At 43.1% G+C, this 23943-nt stretch overlaps 1 protein-coding gene across 1 annotated transcript in view; it reads left to right on the top strand.

The window, feature by feature from the left end:
- The first annotated feature begins 20 nt into the window (after positions 1-20).
- The window catches only part of TMEFF2 (transmembrane protein with EGF like and two follistatin like domains 2), a 128945-nt gene continuing 105022 nt past the window's right edge, over positions 21-23943 (top strand). Inside the window, exons 1-4 of the mRNA XM_027678141.1 lie at positions 21-271; positions 1693-1802; positions 7708-7837; positions 10646-10672. Of these exons, the coding sequence (XP_027533942.1) occupies positions 85-271; positions 1693-1802; positions 7708-7837; positions 10646-10672 (454 nt within the window). The 5' untranslated portion in view covers positions 21-84. The remainder of the gene's footprint in view (positions 272-1692; positions 1803-7707; positions 7838-10645; positions 10673-23943) is intronic.

The raw sequence follows: 23943 nt of genomic DNA, 5'->3' as shown, positions 1-23943 counted from the left end.
CAGCGGCCCCGCCGCCCGTCCCTGCCGCCCGCCGCGCCGCCCGGGGGGCACGCCGCCGCCGCCGGAGAGTTGAGTTAGGAAGTCATGGTGCCCTGGGAGCCCTCCCCGCCCCGGCAGTGCGGCGGCGGCGGCGGCGGCTGGACGCTCTGCGACTGCTGCTGCTGGCTGCTGCTGCCCGCCGTGCTGCTCGTCCTCGCCCGCCCCGACAAGCTGGCGGCCTTCCCTACCTCCTTAAGCGACTGCCAGACGCCCACCGGCTGGAACTGCTCCGGTAAGCACCGGAGCACCCCGCGCCCGGCCCCGCAGCGAGTGTCCCGGCAGCCGCGCCGGGCGCTCGGAGTTGCGCGGGCGAGCCCGGCGGGAGCCAACTTCAGCGGGTGATGATGCCGCGTCCCGTTGTATGCAGGGGAATAGCGAAGGCAAAAAGTCCCGGGTGTCGGGGCTCACCGCCGTTCCCGGTGCGGCCGCAGACGCCGGGGCCCCGCTTTTTCCCGCTCCGCGGCGCCGGGCGCGGCAGCCGCGCCCTCCGCCGGTGCGCAGCGCCGCGGCTGCGGGCGGCTCCCCGGGCGCAGAGAGAGAGAGAGAGCCCCGGCCCCGAAGCGCGGCTCTGCGCTGAAACGGGGCAGCCCGGCGTGTAACTGCGGGAGTGGGGCGCAGGGAAACGGGGCCCCGTGTGCGCATCCTGCGGGCGGCTGTTCCCGTGCGCACCGAACGGAGAGCAGATCGGGGGATGGACACCGCGACACCGGGAACGCGCTGCCTGTTCCTTAAAGTCGGGCTGACCTTTATAATGAGTTTCCTATGTAGGTCAGCAGCCGGTCCTTCTCCGATACACCGAATAATTGGGAAATTAGAGTGTAGTAGCCTTTTTAGGGAAAGAGCGTTATTTGGGGTACTGTGTGGATCGTACATAATGTGTTACATCGGAGGGAATTTGCACTGTAAGCTCTTCATTTTAAACGTGTAGTGATATGGTTAAGAGCACTCGGATGTTTTTTAAAAAAATCAATGGATTCAGATCTTAATGGGTTTGGAGTCTGATATAGCTGTTTTGTTTAATACCTTGCTGCACGCTGTTGGAGTGGGAAGTCAGCTAGCAAAATCTGAAATTCATGCTTGTGTTCGTGAACTGAATCTTCAGTCAGATCTGTTGGTTTTTCCTGGAGAAAATGAAGGCAAAGAGCTAGGTTCACTCAGCGGCTTGTGGGAAACCTGGCACTTCTCCTGTTAACTTAGAGGTCATCAATCTTCATTGGAATCAGGCAGACCATCACGGAAAACACACAGCCTGTTTGTCTTTATTATTGGGGGCTTTGTTGTGTCACGGGCTGGCGAAATTCCAATTTGGACTTTTGTCCAACAGATTTGTGATCGGATGGGGATAAGTTGATGACATTTCCAACCTAGAGCCATGAAATAGCATAATTACCAGGTGACTTTTGAGGAAACCAAGTCTGTGAAATAGGAAAAAAAAAGTGTGTGAGGTACTGGGGAATATGGACTAAGAGAAACACTGAGGGAGACATAAGAGAAGAAGTGAAAAACTGAGGAGAGGGAAGGACAAAAGAAAATCTGGACTCTGTTATTTCATCAACAAGGTTATTGTACCGTGTGCATTAAAATGCAATCATCCCATATTGTTCCTCTTGCTAGACCAAAGCTGACTTGTTTTTTTCCCTCTTTACATTTGAGGTTACGATGACAGAGAAAATGATCTCTTTCTCTGCGACACCAATACCTGTAAATTTGATGGGGAGTGTTTAAGGATTGGAGACAGTGTGACTTGTGTCTGTCAGTTCAAGGTAAGAGGATTGATATTTCGTTCTCTAATTCGCTAATGAGAATACAAATCAAGGATCTACCTTTATTACCTATCACTTGGCAATTTATTTCTCTATGTGCGGAGAAGTTAGAGGGAAAACCTGGCAGCATGTAAAAAATGCTGGCAGGAGAACCAACTGGTGTCAAGAAGGCGTAAGTTTCTCTTGGAAAATGCGGATGCTGTGGCTTTAAATGTCCCTTTGGGTCTGCAGTTTCAGGTTGTGCATTTCTGATTTTTCATCTCTACCCTTTTAACAAGGATTTAGAGTCCTTTCTAAATTCATTTCTGATACAGATCATGGCTTATTGTATTCGGAGTTCTGATCTAGTTAAAGAAATGGATCTGTAATGTGCTTATGCAATATTTTCAGGAAGGGCTGCATAGTGACAATGCTTCTGCCTGTTTATCTGCCCAGCTGATCAGATTAAGGAGCAATCCCTCTGTTCCAAAATGATGAACTTCCTTTAGGTTTTATATAGTTTTAGGAGAGCTATTACTGAGTAGTAGGGATTTTTCCTTCTAGTTCTTCTCTCTTCCTCCCATAGCTACATCTAAACCTGAGGCATTCTCAAAGTCAGACTACTTCATTATGAAGGATTCCATTTAATATGTTTTAGCCAACCCACAAAACAGCTGGGCTTTAAATAATGACCTGAATAAAAACTGAACAAATTAAAGGAGTTTTAAGCATGTACCAGCACGAGGTTGTATGTGTATTTATGCCCCAGTGATCTTTTGCATTTTAATGTGGATTTGTGAAGTGGTGAAACTTATAATGCTGCTTTGAATTTTTACAGAAGGGCAGGCCAAATAGTGCACAGTTCAAGATCGTGCACATCTGTAATGATTATGTTAATATTGAGCTTTGATAGACTATTCACTTTGAAGCATGACAAGTACCGTGTATATTTCTAGAGCCAAATATGTCTTCAGAGAAAAACCCTAGGAAGGATTTTTCTCTAATAGGAGCAAGACAGTTGTTTTCTGAAGTGCTTGTGTTTTCCATGTTGGGAGAAAATTCATATTGACCATGGGAGTTTTTTATTCCATTTGGAGTTTGCATGCAGTCAAAAATTCAGTGTGAGAATGCTGTTGTGAGCATTTGCCTTGGCTCAGCATGTGCAGTGATCTATTTTCTCTTTCTAAGGAAAATTTGTAAGGCAGTGAGATGTCTGTAATGTGTCCCATTGCTTGGTGGTAAGCGAGGGCAGAGGTTGTGCCATGAGCACCAGGAACTTGGAGAAGCTACTGAGAGTTATTGGGACTTGTCTTTGGTCCCAGTTTGGTGTTGCCATTTGGCATAAAGCAGTGGACTCATAGCCTGGAAGGAGCAAACTCAGATGTTGCTATCGGCAGGGAAGAAGGCATTGGGAGCACTGTCTTCCCAGGGCAAGATGCTGGTCCCTGGTGATTTTGGATAAATGAAGCTAAGTAAACCTCTCTGGGCTGTGTCACCTCCTCTTTGAGAAGTGAACACTATAGGTATGCTGAGTTTAGCAGTTCTGTAGGGAGGAGGTGAAACAGATTTCAGGAAATCAGATAATTGGTATATGAATATGTTAAAAAGATCAAAAGACTGAGTTGAGCCTGCTTGATCACTAGAAAATGGGTTGAAATCAACTGTAATCTTTGCTTCCAGTGGCCTTTGGATCAGGCCCTGTGAACACTTGACGCTCTTTGTCTTGATATGAGCCCTCTGTGGAGCCGCAGGGCTGACTGTGACCTTGGAGGGCAAATTACCTGTGGCTGATCCTGTGCCAGCGCTGCGAAGGGCGGTGTGGTGCCGGGGGCTTCTGTAGTCGAACGCGTGTGCTTTGATACAGGCAGAGCTTGGGGGCATGTTAGCTTCTCTTGTAACATCAGTGGACAATGTGACAAGCCAAAAAGATATGCCACCCAAGTAGAAAATTAACTTGTAGCGCAGGGTCTGAGGCTGGCTAAGTGAGGCAGAGCTGGCCAGGTAATTTATGTCACGAGTAAGGGAGTCTTCCATCAGAACTCAAGTCCCCATTTCAGTGGCAACTGTTTGGGGTGATAATGAACAAATCAATAGCAGAATCCTCATTGTTATAACTATGTTTTATGTTTTCTTCAGAATTTGCCGGGGACTTTAGCTGCAACTGGAGAGAATAGACAAGGTTGAAAAGCTAATTTTGCTTCCGTACTGATGAAGAGTCCTGGGCTGGTGAAGGCAGAAATGAGTAGCAGGGCTGCAGCAGTCTTGATCTGGGCTTTTTCAGACCGGAATCGCAGATGCATCATGTCTGTCCAAGTGGAGTTAAAATTAATTTATTTGTATTTGAAAGGCTGAATGTGATCAGACTGCTCTGGAACACCTGAGTTAGGCTTCTATCCCTGGAGAGCCAGCAGGCATGTACTGAGAAAGAGGTTCATATCAGCTGGTTTTCTTGTCATAGTCTACTGTGACTCCTCAGAATGAGACATGTATTGAATTTGAAAACAACATGTTGCACTTTGATCAGGAAATTTAGACCCGTCCCAGCTCAAGGCAAGCCCCGACCTTGGTGCTGGCAGGGAGGGAAGGCACTGGGACAGTGCTGTCTCCAGCAGTGGGGCTGAGCATGGGGGAAATCACCACCCTTTCCTTCCCTCAAACTCAGCGGGTCCAACAGGATGGGTAGAGCTGTGCCAGCAGGCATGTGGTTGGAGACATGGCTTGCTGGGATCTGCACCTGTCTGCCCAAAGCTATAGGTCTGGCAGCTTGGACTCTCCTTATATTTCATGAACATATCAAAAAATATACCAAGGTATTTCCATCAGTGTCTTTAGCCACCAGGACTGGGTTCAGTCACTGTTTCTTATGTGAGGAAGGAGTCCTTTTTTCATGCATGTTGAATGTATTCAATGTTTATGGGGCTGGAACATCACCTGTCCAACTTGCAGCTTTGTTGTATTTCTGGAATATATTTTTGTGCTACTTGGTTCCAGACGTAGGGGCCATTTTGGGGGTAGTTAATCCAGGAGACCAGAAGGAGGTCAAACTTTTAACAGTGTTACCAGGAGGAAGAGTTATACAGGTTACCATTTTCTTTAAAAAAACGAACCACCTACTTTCAGTGTCCAGCACTGACCCAAACACTTGCAAAGCTGGTTTGTCCCTGGCTGTGACAGTGGGCACTCGAGGCTGCAAGTGCTGATGAAGGCAGCCTTTGACTGACACTTGGCTGAATTGGTTGTATCCATTTCCCTACTTTACAGCTGTATTTTAAAAACTTGCATATATGAGAGAGAAGTGGATGGTGTTGCACTGTGCTGTGAGGTTTACTGGGAGTTTTGACATGGATTTCCCTGAGTGCTCGATCAGTCCTTACTTGGGGCATGAAGAATCATTCTTACATCTAGGGCTTAGTCTACTGAGCCCTAAAGCAATGGCAGAAACATGTTACTAGACTGAGGAAACTGACTTTCAACATCTGATATTCTCCAGTACTAGCAAGAAGTATTTTATGACAGTGAATTGCTGCGAGTACGGGATTTAGCACGGTCAAATGTGAGTCTAGCTCTGGTGGGTTGGGAAAAACCTGGTGACTAACATCACAACCTTCTCATCAGTGGTCTTGTCTTCTTTTCTGGGTAACCTCCACTACAGTTTCCAGCTCAAAGCCAAGGCAGGATCCATCTGGGAAGATATCATTTCCTTTGTTCCTTGTGGCTCTCACCTTTTCCATCTAAATACTAGTTTTTCAAAGGCGGTGGTGGGAAGAGTGGGGAGCAGATGAAAAAAATACATCTTTGACCAGCATAGCTGGAGAAAGAAAAGGCTTCATCACCTGTGCTCACCATGGAGTATCGTCTACCTCCACCGGCCAAAGCCAAGCTTGAGTGGGGCAGAAGGCACAGGAGAGACAGAGAAATTTCTCCCAGGAGAGTTAATACTTCCTGAAACTCTGGTGTCTCTCAATTACATTTTAAAATTGCTAAACTTCAGAAGAAGTTCCAGCCTAGTTCATAGCACTCCTTTCTGGAGTGATGGAGCACTCCCTTCTGTGGATCAGAACTTCACCATTGATGTAGAACCGTCTGGCCTTTCAGATCTGCAGCTGAGTCAGTGTAAAAGATCGTCCCTTGCTCTGGGCGAAATCGGTGGAGAAGTTGCCCCTGTTTCTTTGTTTCTTGGGTAAAGAATCCAACGTTGTTTCTACGTGTAACAAAGCCTTGTTGAGATGCCTCAGGCCAAATTTCACACGAATCCATAGGTGACAAGCAGATAGTGTGTCCAAAGCAAACACAATTTGATGCTTCATGCTTTAAAAAATATGCACGATTGTGTTAATTGTCTCGGTTATGTATTCCAGATCAGCCTCCAGCAATTGCTGTTGAGATTCTGGATGAAGTTGGCATTTTATGCTTGAAACATTGCTCAGATTTGGAACATAATGGTGAAAATAGCCTAGAAACACTTTTAATCAACTGTTTGAAATCTCTGCAAGGAGGAACCCTTTGTTAGGAGCAGGAGGAGAGAATTTTTACTGTTTTGGCTGTTGGTTTTCTTCCTTATTCCGAGGGAAGAGGGCGCTGGGGGTGGGCAGCAGATTGGAAGATTTAAGAAAATACAATGCAAAAGGAAAATGTCATTTGTTTTGGCCCAATCAAAATGTCACTCTGACCAACTATGAATAATTTCTTGGCAGCTGTTCTGTGTGGAGGCCTGCAATTAATGCAATCTATGCAATTGTTTGTGTTAATCGCTTCTGTAGTCATTCAGTTCAAAGCATTTTTGATGTTAATATCCCTGAAATTTCTGTTCTGCGTTTTACATTGTGCCTGACAAACACACCTCAGATACTTTGTGGCATAATATAGCTAAGTAGGATGTATGATTTCTTCTAAATTTTTATTCGGATTTAGGCAGAGGTGAGCATTCGTAAATAATAATTGTGATCATTCCATTTGTTCTAATTAAACAATGAGGCATACCAGGAGTACGGTAATCACGAGATAATCATATCCCTGGTATAATTACCATGTACAGGGCACATCCAAGTATTTCTAAGCCTCCGAGTGTGATTATCTTATGATAACTGCACCCAGTAGGTTGCCCAATTTTCAATATGAAATGAAATTATTACTTTTTTTTAAATGAAAAAGAGAGGGCAAAGCTGTCTTTCAGCGGTAGAGGGAACCAAGCAGGTAGTTTGCGGAGCTCAGCAGGACTATGAGCTGAAGGAGGGGTGTGTGGTGTGAGAAACTTCTGCGCTGAGCTTGCTGCAGTGCTGCCACTCCTGCTCACTGGCCACCATGGGGAGAGCTTGGACCTTTGTGGAGCATCCCAGCCACAGCTCGCTGGGAACAGAAATGTCACAGCAGAAAGAAGGATAGATTTTGGTTGTAGGTGTCTCGGAAATAATTTCCCTTTGTCCAGTTAGTTCTAATTATAGCTAAGTACTTAAATAGTCACAGATGCACAGGCAGACACTTGTGTATGTGCAAACAGCCGTCTCCGTAGCAGTGAGGGAGTGTGTGTGCAGGAAGAGGGGAAAGTGAGCCTGTTCCTTACAGTTTGTCTGTACCCATCCAATGGAAACACATGAGCTGTCATTGCAGATGCAAGGAGCCCTTTGCCTTGCCCATATTCCTTCCCCAGGAATGCACCCTGCTCATTCTGGCAGGAAGAGGCCTCTCTCTGGGCACTTATTGAACACTTTGCCCAGTCAGATTACCTTTTCCCTCACCTGTTCAAGTCTGATTTGTCTTTTTAAAAGTCCCCCCTCCCTCTCCCCTGGTAGCTATAAAGGTGAAGAGAGGAGGGTCAGTGTCTCCCTCTCTGTTGTTTTCTTAGGATTTCAATACTGGAAGGGGCTGGGGGGGCACCCAAAAGGATGCTGTGTGACTAACCCTGCTGCTCTGTGTCCATTCCCACCAGTGTAACAATGACTACGTGCCCGTGTGTGGCTCCAACGGTGACACCTACCAGAATGAATGCTACTTGAAACAGGCTGCCTGCAAGCAGCAGAGCGAAATACTCCTCGTGTCCGAAGGATCGTGTGCGACAGGTACGTACAGCGCACTCCAGGCTGCCTGTGGACCCTGCCGTGCCCCCAAGTAAAATAACCTCTGGATGGCAAAAGCCATTTGGATTCTTGCTTTGAATTCATTACAGGTTAATTCTTTGCAATCTTGGGTATGATAAATTGCTGCCACCCTTCCCTTTTAAGTAACTTTGTGTAGACTCACAATCTATGATACGCTATGCCAATGACACTGTTTTGAAGAGCTCAGCGCAGAAGTTGATTTGTGTTTTTTTAATATGTATCTTGTGCTCCTGATCATCCTGTGCCCTGTGTACGCTTCTGAGCTGCTATGACAAGTTATTGGAAGCAGATTAAGTGAGCAGATGTCTGATAAATGGGCATCTGGATTACCACAAACCTCTCCATAATCTGGAGAGAGAGAACTGGAGCATTATTGCCTGCAATCCACTTTCTTAGGTTTTTCCTTATCCTTGTAGGGCCAGATTCCCAGCTGGTATGATTAACAGACCACTGGTTGTAATGAGTCATGCCTATTTACACCACCTGAAGATTTAGTCCAAAACACACTAAATGAACAGGTCTGTGCAACAGGTGTTTTGTTCTGGACTTGTGAAAACTGACTGGCATGTGAGATATCTTTGCTTAACTCTGAGCATCGTGACCTGTGTATATCTCTGCTTTTATGAAGCAGCTAGAAAGGTGAATGAGCAAAACCTGTCAGGAAAACTGAGTTGCTTATGTGCAGGAGTTCTTGATGTTTTTCTTTCGTGCTCAGTATCTACTAGAGGTGGGCAGTGAAGTTAACTTGAAAAGAGCAGGAGGAGTAAGTCTTTGTTCTTGAGAGAGTTCTTTAAACTTAAAGCAGAATTTTTTCTTGGCTGAGGATGGAGGAGTCAATAAAAAGTGCATTAGACAAACTTTTTTCAGTGCTGTAATTTTGTGTTTCATACACCTGAGAGAAAATAAACTTCTTCCCCTGGAAATGTTGTTCTCCTCTGAAGCTGTTACCTGGCAATTTTCAAGAACAAAAAAACATATGCTGCAATTTTTTTGTCTATAAATTGGTATTAAATGGAGCTCAGGCTGACAAAGCCTACTGTGGTGTAGGATTTGTTCAACTTAGTAAATTCTCTCAGCACAGCAACTGGTCTTTTTTTGGTTCAAACTTTTAGATTAAAGGGATAATTTCAGTGCATTGCTACAACTTTGCTAACACTTGCCTGCTGGCAATGACTGTATTGGAAGCATTCTCTTTGAAACATATTGTGGATTTCAGAAACAGAGAAGGGGGGAAAAAAAAGAGTTTCCTAAAGTCTTGATCAAGGTCTTTGGCCTCTTTTTCTTTCTCCCAAGGAGGAGGTTTAGTGGAGGAGGGAGCAGCCATGTGCCTTAGATTTTCCCCATGGGATGGGGCAGAGAGATGGTGCTCAAGAATCCCCAGCTTCTGGAAGAGCTGGCATTGAGCAGCCCTCCTGAGCAGGCAGGGATCTGGGCACTGAAGGGTAGGGCAGGAAGAGAGACACAAGGTCTTTTCCCTCCAAAGAGCCAGATACCGCAGTAGCTCATTGTGGGAGGCAGGGGACAGCAGGCGTTCATTTCTTTTTCTGTGCTGGGGGAGACCTGACACACTTGTAAAAGCAGTGCTTCCCAGACCCATGAGGCCACTGAGGTGAAGACATCTTTCTTTCCTCTTTCCCCAGTAGCTCATTTGGGAAAGAACATCAGGACAAAAGATGAAATCAGGAAAATTCAGGACATGGTCATGGGGAAAACACCGTTATTTCTGTTCCCTTTTTCAGCCCCCCTTTGCATCTGTCCTTTGCAGCCTTGCTGTATAAATCTAACATTTTAAGCAGTTCTTGCAACCAATTATTTAAACAAAGATTTTTCTTTCCTGTTTTAATTTTGAGCAGTGATGGCATGTACAAGCCAGTTCAGATCCACCAGACCTTGCTGTCAGTAAACGAGACCTAACAGTTCATAGGGTAATTGGATCCTAAAGCAGCCCTTCCAAACTCTTTCTATTAATCTTGTTGCTGGTAAATGCATGTTTCACTAAGGGGGAGGATAGGATGGCAACCTCCCTCCCTTCCCTACAGAAGAAACTCCTCTTATGCATTATTTTTGGTAACCCTAGGTGTGTGTATTTCTGTACTTGCCTTGCTTAGGAAGTTTCTTAATGAAGCTCTGGGCTTGGCAGTTTTGTGATGTTGCACTTTCTAAATTTGTGGCTCTCATCATTCCAGCCAACAAAATGTTGAGAAGAGGAAAAATAAAGATAAATCACTCAATGTTGAAACTCAGCAACAACCTTGAGAAAAATGGAATTTTAATCATTTATCTGAAGACTTTGAATAATAGTAATTTAACGGTTTGTTCCAGCTAGCTATGATCTCATGAGATGTCACTGTTTTGTAAAGATAATGACATGAATTTACAATTGGTCTGTCCTCAAACAAATGGGTTTTAAAATTTCTCCTTGGTGGTGAGGACTTAGTAGTGACCAAGTGAAGTAACTTTGCACAACTGTTGGGAACAAAGCTTTATTGGTCTTAATACAGCAAAATGAGGCAGAGACTTATGAGGACATTACAGCATTCCATGGCTTATGTTATTTTTGTCTGATATAGAGACTTTAAAGAAAAAAAAATGGAGACGTGAAAAAGATGGCTTGAGTTAGCTACATTCAGATTAGATCTCTATAATTTACCCAGGGATGACATCAAACGTAAGGTATGCTGTAGCACACTTAACTGAAGTCTTACTTTGCATGCATACGGGACATGCTGTAGCACAAGAATATAAATTTCTCTCTGTTTTTTTTCTCAGATGCCGGCTCAGGATCTGGGGATGGAGGTAAGAGCCATATTTCAATATCTCTGTGCTTCTGTGTACACACATTGTCTTTCACAATTTCATATTTTAAGTGGATATGCTTTGCAATTTAGTTGTCGCACTACATATTGTCTTTTGTTCAGCTCTTTCTTTGAAAAAAAGTGGTATTTTGCATTTTAGTCAAGTTGGAACGTAATCATGACATGCTGTTTTCCAGGGAAATTCAGAAAGCTGTGTTACTTCTAATAGGACTTGGAATTATTCATAGGTTGTGCTAGGAGCTCTATCTCCATCTACTGTTACAGTTGCACTCATTTGTTTTATATTTAGGGTAATATTTCTTTTGTTTTTAAAACATGAGCCAAACCCTTGGCTCCTCCTCACTGGAGGATTCAAGCCAAATATTCTGTGGCAACAGAGAGCACTCTTTCAAAGATATGAAGAAATGTCACAGGGAAAGAACAATGTGTTTTTATAAGGACAGCAACAGCAAAACAGAACATAGAAATAGTCCAAGCCCTTTGTGGCATGCAGGGGATACTGTAAAATATAGGCAAACTAGCCTTTAAGTTGGGGGTTGGTTTGGGGGTTTTTTTAGTTATTTTTTTTATTTCTTAGGTGCAGTCATTAATGGATTTGCTTGTTTGACAGCAGTCCTTGAAAGTATAAATGTCGGGTGTGGCTAATGCTCTGCCGTGGGGTAGGGAATGTGACTTTTGGGTGCTACTTGCAGGTGGGGCTGGCAGGTCAGGCTTCTCTGTGAAGGCCAGGGTTATTTTAGATAGCTATGGAAGATTGTCCTTAAGTTACCCTCATTTTTGCCCAAGCTCCCTGAGTAATCTCTAGGACCCCCATGGCAGCGGAAGGGCAAGGTCAGCGTTGGGCTGGGATGCTGCTGGACTCCTCCAGCTGGGGCAGCCACCACAGCTGAGCCAGCTTTCTGCTTAAGACACAGACAGCAGGTCTGGGCTCTTACCCAGTTTTGTGGCTGGTCCTGGTTGGATTCAGGTTTTTCAAACGCAGTCATGTTATTTGGCAAAATATCACCTAGTCCTTGTTTAATTTTGGTACCCAGTATATTAGAAAGTGCAATGTGTACATAAAGTATTATTTTTACCTATGAAGTGCTCAACAACATGAGCATGAGGCACCTGCAAGGGACCTGATTTTCTGATATTGGACTCAGGCTGCTTTCTGGAAGTCAGGACACTTTAAAATGCTTCAGATCTGGCTCACCCAAGACCACAACATAAAATATGGCTATTAATTTTCAAAACTTTTTTCCAGTTATTCTTATTTTACTCCAAGGTCCTTTTAGATTGTCTTTCTAGACCATTACACCAGAGAAATTCCTTACTCAGCGCTTATCAGAAATCTGCAGTTTGATTTATATGCATGACAGTGTTTTCACACTTAAGAGTTGGACCCAAGAATCCTTGTGGGTCCATTCCAACTCAGAATATTCTGTTAAATCTGTGTACTGAGGTAGTGGGAAAACAAACCTGGTCACTTTCTGAAAGTAATGAATTCCATTCTTAAAAAGCATAGGAATTTAAAAGCAAAGTTTCCAAACAGTTTCATTTTAGAAGCTAAGGTTGACAGAATTCTGATGAGCAGAACAGGACCTTGGGACTGACTGGGCAAGTAGTAAGGAAGCAGATTCCTGAAGGAGAAAGAACCAAGTTGGTACATGTGTTTAAAGGTCTACAAAGCTGCCTTGTATTATTCAAGATTTAGTGGGCAGCTATGGTGGTTCTTAAAGTACAAAAGTATATTTATGTGCCCCAAGAAGCTAAATCCAGCCAAGTAAATATTGACACTACATCACCCTTTATTAGACATGGTCCTGTTGTAAAAGCTGTAATAAATTTTCGATGTCATCACAGAAAGTCTTGTAAAATCCACTCCAGCAATCATGAGTGGGATATGCTTCTGTGAGAAGCCCGAGGTCTTAGGCAATCTTTTGTGGTCTCTGTTTTTCTGAAAAATTTTCCTTTCTTATGCTTCTCCAACCAGTAGTTGTTAAAAAACTAACCAGTGCAGCATTTTTTTTAGCAAAACTACAGCCATAGGGACCCTCCCAGCCAGCCATACCTCTGCCTAATTCAGCAGAATGGGGCTGTGCTGGAGGCTCTAGGTGTCAGAGGTGCTGGGTACGTCTGCAGTGAGGCACCTGAGATACCTTGGGCACTGGGAGCCCTTAGGAGCAGTCGTTCTCTGCCTGATTTGCCTGGTTTCTTGTTGTGTTGGAGTGCTGACAGGTCACAGGGTAGTGCAACACTTCAGCGTTGCTGAGGTGGTTTCCCCCGTGACTGACACCACTTCAGCTTTCAGTACTGCTGTTCCCTCTGCGGAGCTCATCACATGAAATTAGAATTGCTAAAGGGTTCAAAATAGCTGGAAAGGGGTTGGTGCAGTGGACAAATGTAGACAAGCACACCATGTGGTCACACAAACCTCCTTTTGTCAGGAAACTAGGCAGAGCTTGAACAATACAGCCAGAGGCTGTGTTTTGCTGCCATGTTTTCCTTCCACATATTTCCACCTGGGTTTGCAGAGAAATCTTCTCAATTTATTGTGTAGGATTTGGGGTTTTTTGCTTTCCTGTCAGGCACACTGCGATCAGAGAGGTCCCAGCTTCTTAGCACTTCAATGATCTTAAGGGCTTTTGCAGAGGTGATTTAATTCTCCTTTATGCAGCACTAACATACAGAAGTTCCCTAATTTGTGAAGTGATGGGGGAACCTTAATGTCATTTGATTACTGAGGCTTCAGCATGCACTTTTGGGGCTATCCAGTAGATGGGTAAGACAGTAGGTGTTCAAGTTTCTTACTGCAGAAGACATTTTTCCCTGTAAATGAAGACAAAAAATGCAGAATCAAGAGCCATTTCTGTGTTTTGATTGCAGAAGCTGGGAGTATGGTGTGGAATTATTTAAAAACCCACATCCCAGAAAGATACTAATCAGAAACGCAGAAAAAGTGAAAGAGTTTATACAGAGAGTAATTTAAAGAGATTCCATTCATTTTCATCTATGCCGTTCTCTAGACAACTGGGTTTTTTTAGAACCCAATGATTCATGTTTTGGTCTTGAACAGCTTTGTAATGAATTCTTTCTCGTTTCCTAGCTTCCTTCTAAGAGCGACAAACTCGAGATGCCGTATTTCATTATAGCTTTTAATGGGCTAAGGACATCTCTTCTTGGTTTCATTTTCACACTGAACACATCTTTCTCCCCCCTGCATTGTCTGCACTCTCAGCCCTGTTGCTTGGCTTGCATTCACAGTCCAATGGGTTTACTGTGGGTGACTGTCACACCAGGTGTTGCTGTGATCACCAGCACGGCAGTGCAGGAGCACCTACCTGGAATTAGTTTCAGAGCCTCATTCAACTTCCATTCAAGTCCTACTGACTTCAGTGGGAATTGTATGGGCCCCTGGGTACACAGATCGTATCCTAGTTTGATTTTTATGTTAATTCTTTATGATCTATACTAAAGCAGAATGAAAAAAGCAAGTCATAATCCATCAATATCATCATCACCGTTTACAGTAGAATCTAGAGGTCCTAATTCTAACATTAGGAATCCAGTGTGGTACACCCTGATACTGTGAGGCACTTCACAGTGAGAGAGAGAATAAAATCTGTGAAGCAGAGTCTGGATATCCAAGTCAGGCAAAGGCTGGAAGTTGCATCACACTTCAGCGTCCGAATTGGGAACAACACTTGCCACTTCAGAGCCAAGCCAGTGCTGGGTCTTTTGAACCACAGTGTTTGTCAGCAGACCCATATGCCATCTAGAAAGAATCAGAGATTATACTGCTTTAAACTGAAAATCAACAACCTCACAAACCATCTTTTCTCCATCTCTCTGCCTCTCTTGTTTTGTGTGTGTATTTTAAGGATAAGCATGACTTGTTTGTTTTTTTGTTCTTTCAATTTATCCCTTCAATCTTATCTAGAAAAAATTGAAGTCCTGCAGCTCTTTGTAGGTGCCAACATGTAGATTTAATGATAGATTTAGTATTCTGGTCTGCCTTTCCTGTTGACTTAGAGATGTGTGAGTAAACACATACATATTATAAATCTATATGGGGCAGCAGTCATCTTGAAACACTAACCCAGAGAAAATAGGGAGAAAAAAATTAACACTTTGAATCCTATGCTATTTTTTAAGGCAAACCATAATTCAGCATGTATATCTTTTTTTCTTTAATCAACAGGCAAATGACTACTTTGACCCAGTTGCATTTGCATTTGTCTCCATGCTGGTTTTGTATGACTAACTTGAATTCAGCAGCTCTGCTGCTTTTCCAGTGATTTCTGTTTCTGCTTTATTACAATGTTGATTAACGAGCAGGGCTGTGCAGAACACAGTGAATATTGCTGTAAACACTGTCCTAGCAATCACACTTGAGCCAAAATGCACCATAAAACCTGGAGTGTATATTGGTTTGAATGAAGCAGCGTATAAAATGCAATGCTGATAAACACACATATGCACACATGTTCTCAATACGTGGGAGAATACTCTGACAGTTCCAGTTTAACCTCAGAAAGAAAAGGAATTGATATTTTGAGCTACAGATCCCATCCCTTCTTTGCCTGGGTGTAACAGGTGATACAGGCTTCTCTCATGTGAATTTAGAATACCTGCTGACCCCAGATGCTATCGTCAACTGCAATAAGGCAATAGGAAAGCTTCTTCTACTCTAATTTAATTTGGGAGATATAATTTAAAGCAGCATCAGAAGGTACAGAATCAACTATAAGCAACGTGAACTGACTTGGTAAATACCTCTGGAGGAAATGTTTAAGTCTTAAATGATTGACCTGATGGTGGATGGTCAAATATATGTCTCCTTTGTTAAACGGTTTTTTACCTTGTTAACCTCAGCATGGCACTGAGCCCAAACCAATAAGCTCCTTGAAAGGCTGGGTTTATTAGCTCAGGCTCTTCGCTGTCCTAACATGATTACGTGACTTCTAGTTCAGGGCTGGTGCACATCTGACCTATATAAGAGTTAGGTCAGGAAAAGGCAGTTAATGTCTCTTCATGGCCTTTAAAACTTCAGAAAGGATGAAGTTCCCGTATGTTTTTGTTGACTAGATGAGAAGCACTTGGGCATTCACAAGTGCCAGACTTCTAGGCCCCTGCCTAGAAGGCATTTTGTGCTGGGTAGAATGCATTAGCAGTTTTGGAAATCCTGGGAAGGTATGGAGTTGATAGGAATACCAGCTTTTGGATTCCTCTCAGGCTCTCATTTGAGCTAAGTACTGAGCTCATCAACCCTGCTTGACTGAGATGTTCCAGCAAATCCCCACAGCTCCTGTGAACTTGAAGCTCTCCAGGGTTATAGATAAAGTATCAGTCTGTTAGATGCTGGTTTGAGATTTAGTTGCCTGGGTTCTGCCTGCATTTCCCTTGCTGTGTCTGAAGTTAGCATGCAAAAATCCAATGAAAAATGATGTGTTTTATAACTGCTTGCCCTGTTATTAATGGGCTGAAGTCTTTGCTGTGTTCTTGGTGTGAGTGCACAGGTCCCTCCCATCAAGCAGGCTATCAACACTGAGAAATACCATGGGAAAAAGTTGGCCGGTAGTGAATGATCTGTGGCCCGTTTTCAGCCATTCATGCAAAACCGAAAAAAATGAATAGAAGATGCAGAAGATCCAGACTTCTGTAGGCGAGAAGTATGAATGACGTTCATTCATAGCCTCTTCCCTACATTATGCAATTCTTTATGGTTTTTAGCACTTCTTGTAAGTAGTTCAGAGCTGCGCAAGGAGGCTGTGAATGGAAGATGCTCACCTACATCAAAAAATACTGAGGATGCTCTGGTTTTGTTTTAAGAGTGAAAATTGCTTTTCTGCATCAAAATGCAGCAAAAAAATCCAAAATGTGCTGTCTAATCATGTGCAATCTGTAAATCCACACATAACTAAGTCATCAAACCATCAAACAAATCCAGTGATACTCCAGCAAACAGATTAAACGGGAACGTCCAATCGCAAATACCCATTTATTGGTCTTTTATTGTAAACATACAAGAGAGATGTAGTGGTCTAGATTTGTCTGCTACATCTCTGTAAACCTGGATTAATTTTTCTTGTGACAACTGTGGAGTCACTAGAGATTAGCTGTGATGACAGTGAGAGGCAAATCTAGCCCACTGTTTTGCTTTTCTGTGCAGCGAGTTCTTCCATAGGGGAAACAAATGGTTTTTAAGCTTTCAAATGGCTCTACCACGCTTACTACAAACACCTTCCTTCATGGGGTAAGAGCATGTGTTCAAGCACATGCTTAATTTTTATCACATGCTTAAGTGCCATTTAAGGTTTTTTTCTGAATGTGGATGTCTTACACCAGTGTGACCTGAGGCAGCCTTGGAGTGACCAGAACTCAGATCCTTGTTCATCTCTTCATAATATATTCTGTGGTTTAGTGATTGAAGAAGCTGATTCACTGTGAGCTTGCTTTGAACTGGTTTTGGCGTGACATAGGATTCTGTTAGATGCTCTCATGAGATCTTTAAAAGAACAAATGGGATGGAAACTGCCAAGTCTCTCTAAAGGTTTGTGTACTTGCTTTTCTTTAGCTCCAACATTTCAGACCTCAGCTGCATCTGGCAAATTTAATATATTCTGCACTGGATATTTAAATTCCCTTTTGTCTAAGAGGCTTTCTTTCCTTTCAGAGATTGGGAAATAAAAGCAGAAATTTTGCTTGCTGTTTTTGAAGTCAGTGTGAGCTTATCTTCAGGAAGGGCATGACTGGTTCCCAGACACTTAGCAAACTGGACGTTGCCACCTACTTTATGTAATTGCACATACAGGACAAGCTTATTGAGTGTAGTGCAAGCCCAGGAATCCAGAACAATTCATAATCAAATCCAGACGAGTTAAAATTTTGCGGTACGGTGCTACCAGTTGTTTAAGATTCTGCCCCTAGTCTTTTAGCCCAGTTTTTTTAATAGTGTTACAGAAAGTGCTTAGTTTTTCACTTAAAACAAACCCATAAAATGTTTTTAGGCCTTGTTGCTCAGGAGAATACTTGAACAGAAGCCCAAAATGTTCAACAATAGAGAGATGTCTAAATTGCATTCTGAAAATATCATGATTCAGGAAAGAAGTAGTCAAAACCATTCCAATGTTATTTCACATGATTTTTTTAATTCCTTGGACTTCTTGATCTCATTTGTTCTAGCTGCATGGGAGTTAGATTTGTTCTAGCTGCATGGTGCCCTGAAGCAGGGCTCTTTTTACCTCTACAGCCCCAAATATCTTGCAGGTAGGAGTTTAAAGAGAGCTAGTTAAGGACCTTTAATGTTGCTTTTCAGTAAGTCTGAGAACACGGGGAAGTTCTGAAGGTCTAAAAGAATGTAGGTGCATGGGTATTCAAAAGGGTAAGGGGAAAAAATCCAGATATTTATAGGCCTGCCAACCTGACATTGATTGAGGTAGAGCAGGACATTCAGTCCTGGACCTGCTCAATAAAGAAATAAATGAGAACTAATGCTGAGCAATGTGGGCTGATGTAATAGATTCTGTCAACTAATTGAAATGTTATTTATGAAGCTACAAGTTTGCTTGATACGCTGTATGTAGATGTCAGTGAAGTATTTGGCATGTTGCGGTATAAAACTATGATTAAGGGACAAGAATCGTGCAAAATTGACATGGTACACAATTAGTGGAATAAAAACTGCCTTCCATGATGTAATTATGAGTGGATTTATTGTTGTTAGATGGACAGCACAGGGATCAGCCTTATGCTATTTATTTATTTGTTTACTTTACCAGTGGCATACATGGGCACATACTTTCCTCATCCATCAAGTTCTCAACAAATATAACTGGGAAAGTAGGAAATGAGTGGTTCAAGGTTGCAGCTAGGTACACTGGTGGTAGAGCAGGCCTTCTGATGTGGCCAAATGTAAAGCCACAACCACAGAGCAAAGACAAGAAAGCAGAGGAATGAGTGGGGAAAGGCCACTGGAAACAGTGATGCCACAAAGAAAGCTGGAGTTTTAGTAGTTAGTGGGCTTGTGTGAGTCCTCTGCCAACACAACGGGGCAAAGGGCCACCATTAGCCTGGTATATTTAAGAATCAGACTCTTGAGCAGGGCTAAGGATGTCAGATTACCTCCACCATTACCAGAGGAGGCGACTGTAGCTCCAAAAGTACTGAGAAGCAGGGGAGGAGAGGGCTGTGAGCTGCCAAGGGTGACAAACAAACACTGCCATGAAAGCTTTGGTGCCTTTGGCTTTGTCAGGGGAAAGGAGAGGACTGCATAGGTCATGATCAGTAAGTACCAGCGTGGGGAACACAAATGAGCAGCAGGGCTCTTTATGCTGACAGACAAAGGTCTAATGAGATGCCAGGCTGGCAATTAAAGCTAGACAAACTCCGAGGGAAGTTTAGATGTGTGTTTGTAAATGAAGGCAATAGCACAACGAAGTAAGTCATTAAAAGTTATGGAGGATGCTGCATCACTTGAAATTTTGACACTTGGGTGTCTGGATTGCTCTGCTCAAATGAGGATGAATTTTTAACTCCAGGGCCTTTGTCGCATGGGAGATTGCAACATATGCTTAGCAGACCCTTAATTCTAGGTACCATAAATTAGTTTACACATGAAATAGGCAGAGTTTACCCTATTTTGTTCAGCAAGATTGCTGTGTTAAGCAGTCTGGAAAGGGATTGATTTTGTGGATATGTTTGTTCATTTCAGAATCCACACAATTGTTTCTCTCTGCCCTCTCCCATCTCACTGTGTGCATTTACATATGCAGGTAGGGGAAGTGAGGTGGGCTTTAGTAGCAAGTGGGAAACCTCATGCATAACGCTGTGCTAATGGCTAATGTATTTAGAGATAGGCCACACCACACTGCCTTTCCTCTTAAGACTTCTTTGTCTTGCCTGGCACTGGATAACTTCAGTAGCTCCATATCTCACCTGAGTCATGACAGGCCCCTTTGGGCTCCTCCCTGTCCTGCAGTACTTCTCTGACTCCCGGTGTATTTACTGGTCTACCCCAAGCTGGTGCTTGGAGGGAGTCCTGAAGAAGAGGAGGATCACCAGCTGTCTCTGGAGGATCTGTCCGGTATTCTTTTCCTCCTCATTTCTCCTGGTGTAAAGGGACGAGACCAAGGGGAGGATCTGCACCCAAAGAGATCTGAAGTTGCAACCAGTATTGATCACGATTAAATATAATTTGATTTTTATCTGTTACTACAGAGAGCCTCCCTGCATTTGATGTGATATGTGTGATGTGTTTGGGAGGCGAGAGAGAAGGTACCAGAGTAGGCTGGAATTGCTTTGGCTCATACACATTGTCCACAGACAGAGAAGCATCTTCATATTTGTTATAATTGGGCCTTGATAAATAAATAACTTATTCTTTTGTACAGTGCCTGAAGTTTTCATCAAAAGAGGAGGGAGCCTGTTATGTGAATCACAAGGCCAGTGCAGGACAAGCCTATGCTGTAATTCATTTAGACAAATGTTGAAGTGAATTGATGGACTCAGGTTTGTTTAGATTAGTGGCCTTTTGAAAAATGAGTTGTCCTGTGTGTACAATTTTTCAATCTGTTTACATCTAATTAGCTGTTCAGATTGGCTAAAATTAAGCGGTGTCACTTGTAATGTGTTCAGAGGTGAGGATATGATAAAATAGGCTCTTTTATAATCTCTCCTGAAAGTGGCTTGGAGCACTAGCATAGCGTGAAGTGAGGGTGTTTGGAAGATCAATCTGTAATGTGGAAGCAAATATAATCAAGCTGCAATCTCACAAATGTAGTGAATTGTCTAATCATCTTTCTGGTACTGATTCAAAGAGGTCTTTTCAAAGTTTTTCCATCATCCTCTCTCATGACTCCTTTTTGGCAGATATGCCTGGCTGTTTGGGGCATGGTGTTGGGGTGGCTGCCCCTGTGCACTGACATCTTTACCTGTTTCACTATTGATTCCTGCATGCTAGATATTCCTCCCTGGAGAGAAGTCATTTGAACAGCTCGAAATCTAAAAACTGATTGCTGCAATGTCAGGTTTCTAATTCTGCAGCTCAGCTGACAGCTCTGGAAAGTCCCTTTCAAAGGCAGAAAATACAACACTCTTCAGCAGACTTTGTTCTGTCACCATACGGCCCCAATTCTATTTTACTGCTCCAAAGCCTACAGGCTTTCACATGTTTCTGACCGAAAATTCTGCTATTAATATGTGAGCTTCTCGGCAATTAAGCTGTGCTTGTTGCTGCATCAGTGCTTTTAGGCCGTGACCAGCAAGCAGCACCCTCTGTATGGCAGAAGCAATTCGGTTCTCGTGCTTAGTCATGGATACACGTCTAAGGAGATTTTGGCACAGGTTTTCTCAAATATTTTTGAAAGTTTTTGTTGGTCTTTTCTTTTTTCCTTGGCATTTGCTAGTAATGTGCAGAGCAAACCCAAGAAATACAGCATTTGAGCTGCAAAGCTGTGGGCTTTTCCATGGTGAATATGAGGTGCTGCCACCTGGTTCCTGCCTCCAGCTCCTTGTGGCACGGCACAGCAGTGCTGCCCCCTCTCAGCTGGCCACTCGACCTTGTAGTACAGGACACCTTAGTGTGTTGAACCCCCTGCCTCATTTGTGCAAGGAACTTCAGTGGGGCCATGGCCCACCTTCTTGGTGTCCTGTCTCTCTTCCTAGGACGTGGTGTCCCGGCATTGGTGGTGATGCACCTGTGTATCTGTGCTGGAAATGAAAGCTCAGCAAAGTGGCTCAGAACTTCAGTGGCAGGGTCCTGTCATTCACTCAGGTGCCACAGAAACAGCAGGAGGGGACCTTTAAAAGCTGGTGGGAGCAGTACCCTGTGAAGCCTTTGCAGGCAGCACTGGAGAGCCGTTTTTTAATTGACAATAGTACGTAGGAACTGAAAAGTTTTGGTTTTAAGGCATTCATTCTTACTTGAAAACGGGCGTGAGCTGGTACTGGGCAGTATTCCAGAGGATTTTCTATGTTTTCTTTGTGCATATCCATCTACCCTCTACCTGAAGTTTAAGTACCTCTTTTCCATCTCAACTCCTGCGCTACAATTTATGAAGTAACTTTCTAGACTGTTATAGTCGTTTGCAAATAATTACAAACATAGAACACGAGAAGGTTCAAAGTTGATAAAAAAATGGGAAGAAACCTCTACACATAGTAGCCTGAAAATTCACCAGGCCTCTTCATCATATTTTCCTGTCTTCAGGGAAAGTGCTACAAGCTTAGTTCCTTTTCAACTTAATTCATAGGAAGGAGAGATTTTGCTTTGTCTTAAATAAGGAATTGAACAGCTGCTAGGGGCAGGGAAAATGGTGGCAGAAACAATCTTCCATTGTATTTCATTAGATGTATCAGAAGTCTTTATTGAAGAGATTATTAGTGCAATCTGTATAATTAGAAATATGCACCCCTGTTTGTTTTAGGTGATACATTGTGGTGAGGCATATAATCTGCATTTTCTCCCTTCCTGTAAAAGTGATATGACTTCAGGATTAGGGCTTCATACGGTCATCTCTGCTGTTTCTGTGTTTAATGGCATTGTGCAACTAACTGATGAAATGCTATTAATTTGAAGGGACATAGAGTGAGCATAAGATCCTCAAGAGACTCTGACCTGACAGCGGTGAACAGCATGGGAAGCTGTCAGATTGCACAAGTTACTAAAGTCAGGTTAAATTAGTGCCCCACTACTTATACAGTGGTAGTAGGTGCTAGCATGTGTGATACAAGTGTCACTCTGTAAATCCCTGCAAATTCCAGTCTTAAATTAATGGCAAAGAGAATTCATTTAGCCGTGTCACTTGTCAAATGGTAGTGTCTCAGAGTGGGACAGGCAATGAGAATTCTTTGCATTTCTTAGGACTTAGTGTCACTTCCACTGTTTTTCATAAGGGCTTAGACTGGTTCAGCTTGATGTCTCAGCTAGGCTTATAAGCATGCTGAAAGTTCTAACAACCCTCATCTTCATTACTTCCCATGAGGGGGAAAAATGGTGATGAAGGTGTCATCACGTTGTGGAGACAAAAGTAAGCATACTGTCTGGGTCATGTATGTACATAAAGAGGAGAAGGAGTAGACATTTTAGAGCACCCTGGCCTGGTGACCCTTTGGGGCACGTGCTGGGTATGTCCAAGAGAGGTGTCAAAGGAACACAATGGACCACAGAAGAAATAATCAGTAGTGAGGAAGGGAAAGTTCTTCTGTTACCTCATCCCCCTGGGTATGATTGCATTGCTATTGTCTGGAAAGATTTAGTGCCAGAGGATTTCGTAAAAGACAGTAATCCTAAGGCTGAGTTACAGAACTTCTTTCTTTAAGGTAAGCAGTCACACAAGGCTGGTGTAATGTGGCTCTTAGCAATAGCAGCCAATTATGCCATCAACACCATCGAGATAAATGTAATGTTTACCAGAGGCAGCCATCAGATGATTTATCTAAACCTTAGACTGCTCCTGGCCAGATTACTTTTTGGTATGTTTTACATTGCACTGTTATTAAACAAATACATTTAGAATAATAATCCCCTCCTAGCTTGAGTTTCTTCAAAGTGCTCAACAGATTCTCCTCTGTTTGAAGGAAAGGCGAAATATGCGTTTTTCAAGAGCTGCTGTTGTAACAGCCAATTCACTGTATAGTTTACAGGCATTGTAGAGGATTAGCTAGAGAGTGCTCCAGAGGTGCTCTTCCATTGTCATCCTACAGCTGACAATGTCAACTGAGGGAGAAGAATGTAGGTAAGAAATGCAAATAAGCCAGAGAGAAAATATTGCTTTCTCCTTTGGCTTGTCTTTCAAAAACAGAAGGTGTAATTTCTGATCCTTTAAACCTACCCATGAATGAAAGCATGTCAGGGCATGCTCCAAAACATTTGCCTACCAGTGTCTCCTGTGTAGAAACTATTCTGAATATCAAAAGTTATGCCTCTGCTTTTACACTCAGAATTGTAATTTTGTAAAAAAATTCAAGCTTTTAAGCCAACCACAGTATCCTTGTGAGAAAAAGAAGAGAAAGGTCAGTGAAGCTTGTCCTTGATGAGAAGCAATCCCAACTATGTCCAGAAAACTGCAATGGTAAACTGCGCCTAGCTTATGTAGGACAAGCATGATCAAGCTTTTCACTCATTTCAGGTGCTTCTTGACAATTGTTTTCTGCTAGATCTAGTCTTCAGCTAGACTTAATTGAGGTCTTGCTAATGAATTTGTAGGAGTTCACTGGCCCTGGAAGTTTTTGCTGTAATGCACTCAGTATATTATATTAAAAATGTAT

The sequence above is a fragment of the Neopelma chrysocephalum genome, unplaced genomic scaffold (genome assembly GCF_003984885.1).
Source record: "Neopelma chrysocephalum unplaced genomic scaffold, ASM398488v2 Primary Assembly neopelma1_44, whole genome shotgun sequence".
NCBI lineage: Eukaryota > Metazoa > Chordata > Aves > Passeriformes > Pipridae > Neopelma > Neopelma chrysocephalum.
This window is presented reverse-complemented; position numbering and strand designations above follow the sequence as displayed.